Genomic DNA, 11,441 nt, shown 5'->3' with positions numbered 1-11,441 from the left:
GAGTCACTTCTGCTTCTTTTTCTTTGGAGGCAGTCTGCACTGAACATGCCTATTACTACCGCCCTACCAACCACTTCATGCTCCTAGACAATACTCTGCTTCCCATAGGAGGCCTACTTCTCATAATCCGTCTTCGCCCCAGGGGCCAATGCAAAATGGAGATCCGCGACCGAGCCTCTGGCCAGGGGTGGGGGCGCAGGCCCATAGTTCCAACTACTCAGGAGGTTGAAGGGAGAATGGCTTAAGCCCAGAAGTTCCAGACCAGTCTTGGAAACAGCGAGATCCCCTCTCAAAAAATAATAATAAAAAGTAAAATCGTTCGGGCTGGGGATATGGCTCAAGTAGTAACGCGCTTGCCTGGCATACCTGAGGCACTGGGTTTGATCCTCAGCAGCACATAAAAATAAAATAATGATATTGTGTCCACCTAAAAGCTAAAAAAATAAATACTGGGAGGAAAAAAAAGTAAAATGTCTCTTCCTGCCACTTTGCACGAAAATTCTTCATCTTAAGAGCCAACTCACAAACAGCTTGGCTCACAAGCCTTTATGGGGATTTTTCTTTACTTGCCATTTTGGTTCACTGTGGTTTGGTGGCAGTCCATGAACAACCTGAAGCAAGTATGACATTTTATTAATCTTTGTGCCCTCTTAACTACCAAATGATGAAATAAGGGTTTGCATTAGGTGAAGGCTATTGGAAATAAAAGGAACTCCAAACTAGAGTTCTTGAGGAACAAAAGGTGTGTGTGGGGAGGGAGTTCTGTTTCTGACAGAAAGAAAAATGGCATGGGGGTCACTTTAGCCAGAACTGCCACTTAGCTGTCATGTGATCTTGGACAAGTCACTTAATTTCCACAATTTTTAAAAGATTTCTTTAAAATGGAAACAATAATTCCTACCCTGCCTACCTCACTGGGCTATGATGAGGTCAAACGGTTCTGTGCCTAAAAGAACCTCATCCAATCTACACCATTTGGAATGTAAGGAATTGCTATTATGGAATAAGAATGGGTCACTGGGTGGGTGGCCTGGGGGAAAGTGGCGATTATGCCAAAGTGATTAACGTGGACGGCTCTCCCGGATCTTTGGGCAGAGTTTTGCGTCTGGAGAATGCCTCTCACTGGGGAATCCCCCCACCCGACCCCCGCGGACACGAATCTACCCCCACAGTCCTGGATCCTCATTTCAGGGCAAGGCCCTTCCTCCTCATTAGGGAAGCCTCTGGCCCTGCTTCCCTACCTCCCTCCCTCATTCTCGTTCAGCACCCACTGAGAAGGGAGGACCTCTGTGGATGACACCCCCCTTCTCTTCTAGAAACCCAAGACTGTTTATTTAAACTCATTCATTTCGAACCCCTTCTCAAGAATGATGCTCATTAGATGACCCAGCTTCCCCTGACCTAGCTGAGGAAATGTTTTAGGTCTCGGAAGTGAAGAGATCAAATCAGCCCCAGGAGGCCATTTTCTTCGACAGAAGCCGAGATCAGAGGGCGAGTCCTTCACCCCCACCCAGCGCTTTAGATCCGGCCACGGGAGAGGCTCGGTCGCCGATCTCCATTTTGCATTGGCCCCTGGGGCGAAGACGGATCTCAGAGACCAGGCAGGGGTTGGAACTCGGCCACCTTCACCCAAGGGTTCCCGAGGTAGTCAGGGATCGACGTCACCCGGGACTCGAACCCTCTCTCTTCTCTCCCGAGGCCTCGTCTGAGGCTGCTGCACGAAAGGGCGGTCATACTGTCTCTTTAAGGCGGCACTTTTTTATTCTTCATTTGTTTACTTCTTCATGCGCTTTTACGTTTTTTTTTTTACAAAAACATGTTGACTATATCCTTCCGCAAATGTCCGGCCCAGGCACCAACAACCCACCTTTAAGCCATTGCTGTAGTCTTATGAATCCAGAGTTTGTAGTTGTGGCCAGCATCTTTCTTTATAGGATTTCTCCTCTTTTACACATTAGGGACTACTTTTTAGGAATAAACCATTTTTTACTTTAATTAACAAATGTTTATCATTGACGGAACCCTTCCGCTGATAACAGAATACGATAATAGTCTTTAAAACGCACCTTTTCATAAAAATATTCTGTGTGGGCTCCCAAAGATCATGGAATCTTCTTGTATTCCTTAAGCAGAATGGTATGGTCCAGAACCCGCCCCATGTCCTCTGCGATTGGCCTTCCTTCCTTGGTGAGACAAGCGACTCTTGACCAATGGTCACTCGGGTTTCTCTAGCAAGGGCTAAGCGATGGAAGGAGGCGGCCTGGGAGACGCCTCCTGCGTGATCTCGGATTGGCTACGTCGCACGGCGCGCGAGGATGGCGGGCCTGAAAGATGGAAACTACGACTCCCGGCATCCAGTGATGGGTACTCCGTTACGCATGCGCATGGGGGGGACGAACAGACTTCTATATAAAAGGGGCGCAGAGGGCTGGGAGGCAGCAGTTGGAAGTTGGCAGGTGGAAAGGCAGGTTGGGAGGGGAAGTCGGGGAAGGAGGCGGAAGAGGAGCTGTCTGAAAGGGGAGGAGGGAGGGAGGAAAAGAGGAGGAGGCGGAGGAGAATTGAGCTGAGCAGAGCATCGAGCCAAAGGGGAGATGAGTTTGTCTGTCCTCGGCTAAGGCTCCGGCCGGGCCTAGGGAACTGGGAGCTTGGGCTGGAGCGACACCCGTGGAAGTGGGAGGAGGTGGCTCTGGGACTTTAACCCCTTGTGGGCTCTGCGGCAGGGGATTTAACCCTTTGTGGATTCGGTCCCTCGGAGAAAGCGTCATCGGGTAGTTTTAACCCCTTCGGGGCTGAACTTAACCCGTTGGACTTAATCTCATCTTCTTGCCCAACTCCTCGATCGTGGGGGCATTCGGCGGGGAGGTTTGAAGCCCACCCAGTCCGCACGTTACGTACTGTTCCTGCCGCTGCACCCCTCGGACCCGCTAGCTGGCCGCGCTGTGGGCGCTTAACCCTTTACTGACTTGAGCTCCCAAGTTGGGATTGGAGTTTGCTGACAGAAGGACTGGCTAAAGGCGTCACTGCAGAAATTACAGACCGAAGAGAACTATTGGACATATTTTAAAAGAAAAGATAAACCTCTTTTTCCCCTTAAGGACTTACAGACAAAATTCCTCAAACTTCGCGGACTCTTCTAGTCATGGCCGAACCACTCTTGTCAGAATATCAACACCAGCCTCAAACTAGCAACTGTACAGGTGCTGCTGTTGTCCATGAAGAACGGAACCCCGAGAGCCCCCCAGGCGCGGAGGAGCGGGTGCCCTCGGAGGACGGTAGGTGGCAATCGAGAGCGTCCCCCCAGTCGGGTGGCCGGCCGGGGCCAGAGGGGGAAGGGAGTCTGGAGCCCCATCCTCCTCCCCTGCAGACCCAGGCCTGTCCAGAATCAAGCTTCCTGGAAGTGGGCGAGAAGGGCCAAAATGGGGACGACATGTCCGCTGGCGGAGTATCCTCACCGCCAGGAGGAGAACCGATGTCCGAGGCGCTTGCCCAGCCGTGTCATGACAACGAGGCCAACAAGTTGGGGGCTTCTGCCGTTGGGGGAGAGGAGGCGTGGGGACAACAGCAGAGACAGCTAGGCAAGAAGAAACACAGGAGACGCCCCTCCAAGAAAAAGCGGCATTGGAAACCGTACTACAAGCTGACCTGGGAAGAGAAGAAAAAGTTCGATGAGAAGCAGAGCCTGCGAGCTTCCAGGATTCGAGCTGAGATGTTCGCCAAGGGCCAGCCGGTCGCGCCCTATAATACCACGCAGTTCCTTATGGATGACCACGACCAGGAGGAGCCAGATCTCAAAACCGGGCTCTACCCCAAACGAACGGCCGCCAAATCCGACGACACTAGCGATGAGGACTTTATGGAAGAAGCCGGTGAAGAGGACGGGGGTAGCGACGGGATGGGAGGGGACGGCAGCGAGTTTCTGCAGCGGGACTTCTCGGAGACGTACGAGCGGTACCATGCGGAGAGCCTGCAGAATATGAGTAAGCAGGAGCTCATCAAAGAGTACCTGGAGCTGGAGAAGTGCCTCTCGCGCATGGAGGACGAGAACAACCGGCTGCGGCTGGAAAGCAAGCGGCTGGGTGACGACGCTCGTGTGCGGGAGCTGGAGCTGGAGCTGGACCGACTGCGCGCCGAGAACCTCCAGCTGCTGACCGAGAACGAACTGCACCGGCAGCAGGAGCGTGCGCCACTTTCGAAGTTTGGAGACTAGACTGAAACTTGCGGGGAGGGGGCAAAGGGGACTTTTTACAGAGCTGGAATGTAACATTATATACATGTGTATATAAGACAGCGGACCTTTTTATGACACATAATCAGAAGAGAAAATCCCCCCGGCTTTGGTTGGTTTGGTAAATTTAGCTATGATGTAGCTTGCGTGCTTTCTCCTGTTCTTTAATTATGTGAAACTGAAGAGTTGCTTTTCTTGTTTTCCTTTTTAGAAGGAGTTTTTTTTTTAATGTGTAAGTAATTTGACCAAGTTATAATGCATTTTTCTGTTTAAAAAAATCCCCTCCTTAAGCGGAGCTACAAGGTGGCCAAATCTGAGAACCATTAAATTCATTCTAGTTATAATAAATTTAATATTTGTAAATGTAACATAGTTTCAGTGTGATTTCTAGACCTAACTCTTGATTTATGACTACATTTTTGAGGAGAGATGATGAAATAGTCATTGTCAGTTTGAAAAAAAAAATGGGAGAATTTTTTTTTTTTTTTTACTTGTGACCCCCCCCAACAATGAATAGGTTTTAGTATGCTTCAATATACAGTTCAGCTAAAATATAAATATTTGATTATCTTAAATACTTAAAGTGTGCTTGCTTTCTAGTGCCTTGGTTTTCTTTCATGATGTTAGAGAAATGTGTTTTGGAGAGTGCACAGAAGCTACAGTCAGAAGCTTAATTTTATTTCTGCTTCTTGATGGCCATTCAAGTCTACTAACACAATTTGGCAGTTTGTTAGGACAGACAACTAACAGCCTTCATTCCTACAAGTTGGTTTCTAGTAATTCTTCCCTCCCTACCTGCCTCCCCACCCCCACAGGGCTAGAAGTTCCTGGATGCTTGGATGAGGCTCTTAGTAAACCTTGCTTTAAGCAGTGATTAGATTAGGTAAATTTATGGGACAGCTATTTCTTTCAGTACTGGGGATTGAACCCCATGGCACTTTACAGCTGAGCTACATTCCCAACCCTTTTGATTCTCTGAGACAGGGTCTCTGTAATATGCTGAGGCTGGCCTCACATTTCCAATCCTCCTGCCCTTAGCCACTTTAGTAGCTGGAATTATAGGCCTGTAACAAGGTGCTTGGCAGTGGCAGGTGGCTCTTTATGCTGAGATGTTTGAAGGTAGGGAATATTAAATTTACCAAGGACTTACCCTAATTGTCCAATACCTAAGTGCTTACACCAAGAAAAAAAAAAAAGTTGTCCACCCTTCCATGAGGGTTGAACTAAGTTAGAAATGCACATCACTGTAAATCCAATGAAAAGCAGTGAAGTGGTGCATGGTTGTAATCCCAGCTACCTGGGGAGGCTGAGGTAGGAGGATCACCACAAGCTTGAGGCCAGCCTTGGCAGCCTAGCAAGACATTGTCTCCAAAAAATAAAAAGGCCTGGGGATTGAACTCAGTGGTAAAGTACCCCTGGGTTCAATCCCCAATATAAAAAGAAAAATTTCTAGTTAGATGAGGTTCTTGGATGCTGAAGGAGGGACCCTGCATGTTTCTTATACAGCAACTATTCTGTTCTGTCTCCTTAACTGTGCTTACAGCTGCTTTTGTTCTTGAGTAGCTCTGCTCTTAAGAAATGCAGGGTGGCCCTGAGAACTAATTCTTGTCCCAAAAATAGTAAAAAATTAAATGACTATTCCTTCCTGTCACCATGGTTTACCCAGCCCTCATTCACTTGTCCTGTTTCCCTAAGGAAACTATTGTTTAAATCATTAGCACAGGGGTTCCTTAACTTGGGGCCTTATAAACCACAGGGGGCCTTTGGGTCCCTGAACCCACAAAATTATATGTAGTCTTGTGTCATATGCACATTTTTTTCTGGGGATGGAGTTAAGAGTTATGAGATGTCAAACTCCTTGAAGGTTAAGAACCTCTGTAGGAAAAGGAGAAGAAACCCCTCCCTTTGGGAAGCCAGCATTTGAAGCTAAATAGCAATAGTGGAGGTGGTGGGAACTTCAAGAGTGCACCTTCTGATGTATAAGTAGTATATACAAATCAATAAAAAATCAAGGGGAATTATGCCAGTAGGATAAAATGAGGGCCTTCAAAACTGGACTGCGCTCATCCTGTTCTGGTAGGCGGTTCACTGGAGACAATGTATTATCCGTGTTTTTCCTTGGCCTAAAGATTACATTAAATGTCTATTTTGAAATAGTTTTCTTCGTGTTTTTAATTTTTCGTCTACTATGACATCATGCAGCAGCACAAGAAAAAATGTTTGGTGGAAAGGTGGCAGCAACAGTGCCCTCTGGCTTTACTGTGCAGAGCCATGCCTCATTTTGACTGCACTACAGGATGCAGCAGTGATAATCTCTGATTTTAGATCCTCTTCTTATGGAGGATTTAATAGAAAGAACCTATTTCCCCTACCATTAGAAACATGAAATTTCCAAAATCAATCTTGGAAAGACTACAAATGTGTTTATTATCAGGAAAAAAAAAGTGTTCTACTTTTAGGAGACAAGTCCAGTCAAAAAATATACAAATATTTAGTTCTAAGTAACTCTCAAATTTGATTTGAGTTATGCAACTTTGTCAGAATCTTGCTTTCAAAGGCACTTGCATTTCACTATACTTATTGCATTTATGTTCTTAGAATGAAGTTTATGCAAAACATGTTTTCTATTAACACTTTCTACATTCAGAACTTGGCTAATCTACTGCTCTCCCAACAAAGAGGCCAAGTTGCCTATAGTAACCGGCTTGTGATGACAAATGATCCCCTAGCCAACTATGAGCCTTTCACTAAAGTCCTTTGCAAAACATTTTAACTGAGCCGTTCAAAAGAATGGGCTTACAAATTAAGACATTTCAGTTTCTTGCCTTTCTCATATTGGGACCTGGGTAACCAACCAGGGAAAATGGCTTCCCAAACTGACAAACTAGTTGGACAGAACTTTATCCTCCCTTGAGTAAGGACAGCTTTTCCTGGGCTAGCCTATAACAGAGGTCATTAGGAGACAAGGTCCTTCAGATTTCAATTTTGAGGGAGAGGACTAAAGAGTTCCATATTGGTTTAGTTCTGAAAAAAGGACTAGGTCAGCCTGGCATGGTGATGCAAGCCTGTAATGGGAGACATAGGAGGCTGACACAGGATCACAGTTTTAAGGCCAGTCTCTGCAACTTAGTGAGACCCTTAGCAATTTAGGAAGACTGTCTCACAAAGGGCTGGAGATGTGGCTCAGTGGTAGAGCACCCTTGGGTTCAATCCCCAGTGCTGGGGGAAAAAACAAGGGAGTATATCTAAAAATAGGAAGCAAAAGACTAGGTATAACTAGGAATTAGACAACCAGGGTCCTAGTCATATCTTTGATATGAACTAACAGTGAAAGCCTAGACACATCTCAAATTCTAAGCCTCCTTATTATCAACAAAACAAAAGTAAGCATTGCTATGCCTACTTCATATACTTGTAAGGATTTAAAGAGCACAAAAGATACAGTCAGGGGGCTGGGGTACAGCGCTCGCCTAGCACATGCGAAGCCCTGTGTTCGATCCTCAGCACCACATAAAAATAAATAAATACAATAAAGTATTGTGTCCATCTACAACTAAAACATATATATTAAAAAAAAAAAAAAAGATAGTCAGACACAGTGGTGCAGGAGTGTAATCCCAGTGATTCAGGAGGTTGAAGCAGGAGGATCAAAAGTTCAAAGCCAGCCTCAGCAATTTATTGAGACCCTGCCTGAAAATACAAAATGGGCTAAGAATGTGGCTTAGTGGTTGAATACACCTGGGTTCAATCCCCAGTACTAAAAAACAAAAACAAAATTAAGATACAGCCGGATGTGCTGGCACATGCCTGTAATCCTAGCATTTTGAGGCTGAGGCAGAAGGAGGATTCTGAGTTCAAAGCCAGACTCAGCAAAAAGCTAGGCACTAAGCAATTCAGTGAGACTCTGTCTCTAAATAAAATACAAAACAGGGCTGGGGATAAGGCTCAGTGGTTGAGTGCCCCAGAGTTCAATCCCCTATACTCCCACTCCAAAAAAAAAACACCAAAACAAAACAAAAAAACAGGTATACAGGGCTGGGTATATGGGACAATGATAGAGTACATGCATGATGCCCTCACCGAGGTGTGGGGAGGGGAGGTACTACTGGCATGATTATTGATTCTGTTTAATCATTCTGCTTAAACTGCCTGAGCAGATGCCCAACAATTTGATTAGTGTTTCAACTTTTAGGGGGGGAATACTTGAGCTTGAACCCAGGGGTGCTTAGCCACTGGGTTATACCCCAGTCCTTTTTATTTTTGAGACAATGTCTGACTAAGTTGCTTAGGATCTCACTAAACTGCTGAGGTTGGCTTCAAACTTGTGATCCTCCTGTCTCAGTCTCCCAAATTGCTGCAATTACAAGCAAGTGCTACTGTGCAGGCCAGTGTTTCAATGTTTGCTTCACCAAGAATAAAATAAAAATCCTCTTCTTGGGAAATGTAAAATAAATACACTTTATCCTAATGATTTTAAAAGTTAGAACTCAGTAAAAAAGTTAGATCAAAGAGGGACTCCATAGAATTAAAAACAAAATCCAAAACTGAATAGTCTACCTTCAGAAACTCAAAGGCTGACTGTCTTTAATCAAACATTAGATAGTGTCGTGAGTGTTCCCTGGCCATTTATACTCCTAATAGTTGGTGAAAATATTCACAACAGTGTGGTGAAAAGTAGGCTATAATTAAGACATTATTTGCATCTATCTACCTTAAATACACTTGAGTTCACGGGGCTTTATTATTTTTCTGCAGGGGAGTAACTTTTTCACATTTACACAGGCAAGATCATGGGAATATAAACTTCACTGACTTTTTCATACAAAGCATAAATGGTTGGTGTTATAAATAAAATTTTTATTTTAATTTGTATTTTTTAAATTTTTGTTCTACCACTGAGCTAAATCCCCAGTCAGAAAAGCAATTTTAAAACAAGAAAAATGTCAAAATTTGGATCCTGAACATCATCAGAGTTGCTGACTGAAGGGTAATAACAGTCATTCTTTGCAATTGGAACAAAATATATAATCTAGCAGACAAAGATTGAATCTTTGGCCAACTTTTGCCAATTGTCTTTGAATACTGGAAACCTTACCCTTATGGTTCTTGAAAAAACAAAAGGTTGGGCTTAGGCAGATCAATAACTCAGCTGTTACCATCTTCTCAAGTAAATTTTTTCTTGGTTTTACTTAGAGGAGTTCAATTATGACAAATGATAAAATAACACGGGTAACAGGAGGAATAATCCTAGTGGTTCATTAATAAACCATTGCATTCCAACAAAATTCAAATGGTTGAGCTACTACAGTAAATCGTCAACTCATTTGAAACACCTAGTGTGATTGATTGTTCCCTCAAAATAACATCAAGAGCAACTACACTGGGCCTAATTTTTTTTCAAGTAGAGCAAGAATTCAGAAGAAATTATAAACTCTTATCTAAAGCTGTATTCTTTTAATCACAACCACTGACTTTGTGTGAAGTGTTAAAAGTCCTGGATCAGCTGGACGAAGTGGCAAAATTCTGTAATCCCAGCAGCTGGGGAGGCTGAAGCAGGAGGATAGCAAGTTCAAAGCCAGCCTCAGCAACAGCAAGGCACTAAGCAACTCTGTGAGACCTGTCTCCAAATAAAATACAAAATAGGGCTGGGGGTGTGGCTCAGTGGTTGAGTGCCCCTGAGTTCAATTCCCAGTACCAAAAAAAAAAAAGTCCTGGATCTCCCCTGGGCACAGTGGCACCTGACTGTAATCCCAGCACCTCAGGAAGCTGAAGCAGGACTGCAAGTTCAAGGCCAGTCTCAGCAATTTAGTGAGGCTCTAACCAATTTAGGGAGACCCTGTCTCAAAACAAACAAACAAACAAAATTTAAAAAGGGCCAGGGATGTAGTTCAGTGGTAAAATGCCCCTGGGTTCAATCCCTAGCCCTAGCAGCACCAGCACCACTCCCATCATCCCCGCCCCCCAACTAAATCCCAGTCTCTAGCAAACAAAGGTACATTCCAAAAGAAAACTGTGAAAACAAATCTTGAGTGCTCTATACACAAGAATTTGGGAAAACTACAGCAAAATCTCTCAGTTAAGGCTAGAGCTTGTCCTTGCCTTCAAAGAGTGAGAGGAAGACATTAATTTGGAATTCTGAAACTTGATATTTAAAAAAAATTTTTTTTTAGGACACTGGGGTTTGAATCCAGACCTCTGATCTATTATTAAGCTATATCCCCAGGTCTTTAACACAAGATCTTGCCAAGTTGCTGAGGCTAGCCTCAAGCTTGCAATCCTCCTGCCTCAGCCTCTCAAGTAGCTGGGATTTCAGGTGTGCACCACTGTGCCCAGCTAAACACATAATTCTAAATACCTGAATAACCTCAGCACAACTTTCCAGTAAAGCAAAACATCAAAATTAGGTAGGGAAGGAGTATCTAATAGCTCAGTTTCATCTTCCTCTCTAGTTGTTACTCTACACTGCACATTTTAAGCTCTTTTTAGTTGTGGATGGACACAATACCTTTTTTTTTTTTTTTAATGTGGTGCTGAGGATTGAACCCAGTGCCTCACACATGCTAGGCAAGTGCTTTACAACTGAGCCCCAGCCCCAGCCCCCAGCTGCCTTTTTTGTTTTGTTTTGGCAGCACTGGGGACTGAACCCAGGGCCTCAAGCATGCCAGGAAACAACTCTATCACTGACATGTATCCTGAACTTTTTTTTTTTTTTTTTTTTGGTGGTACCAGGGATTAAACCCAGGGGTGCTTAACTAGTGAGCCATATCCCTAGTCCTTTTTTGTATTTTATTTAGATAGGGTCTCACTGAATTGTTTAAGGCCTCATTAAATTGCTGAGGCTGCCTTAAACTCCTGATCCTCCTGCCTCAGCCTCCAGAGCCGCTGGGATTACAGGCATGTGTCACTGCACCCGGCTTGCATCCTAAAAACTTTTTGAGAAGTTGGGAGGTAGCACTGACATAATTTTCAAATTAGGAAACTGAGGCATACAGGCTTGTAGAAACTCATTTGTAAGGGGAGAGCTGAGGAGGAAGTTGAAGGTCTGGTTGGACATTGGATGAATAGGCTCAACAAATGACTGGCCTCATCATCAGGATTTGGCCTCTAGCCAAGCCAACCAGTCAGTGGTAGTGTGTACAGAAATAGAACTTTTAAGTTCCTAACCTCCAAGCATAGGCCTGTGTTTTTGTGCAGTAGGTTACCAGGGGGCCATTAA

The 11,441-nt window shown here is 44.6% G+C and overlaps 1 protein-coding gene across 1 annotated transcript; it reads left to right on the top strand.

Annotated features, from left to right (window-relative positions):
* The first annotated feature begins 2,473 nt into the window (after positions 1 to 2,473).
* Positions 2,474 to 6,381, top strand: Hexim1 (HEXIM P-TEFb complex subunit 1). The gene has a single exon (XM_046442744.2). The coding sequence runs from the start codon at positions 3,140 to 3,142 to the stop codon at positions 4,205 to 4,207; it is 1,068 nt and encodes a 355-aa protein (XP_046298700.1). The 5' UTR covers positions 2,474 to 3,139; the 3' UTR covers positions 4,208 to 6,381.
* Positions 6,382 to 11,441: the final 5,060 nt, after the last annotated feature.

Source organism: Marmota monax, unplaced genomic scaffold (genome assembly GCF_021218885.2).
Source record: "Marmota monax isolate L192 unplaced genomic scaffold, Marmota_monax_Labrador192_F-V1.1 WCK01_AAM20220418_F8-fsc00205, whole genome shotgun sequence".
Lineage (NCBI taxonomy): Eukaryota > Metazoa > Chordata > Mammalia > Rodentia > Sciuridae > Marmota > Marmota monax.
This window is presented reverse-complemented; position numbering and strand designations above follow the sequence as displayed.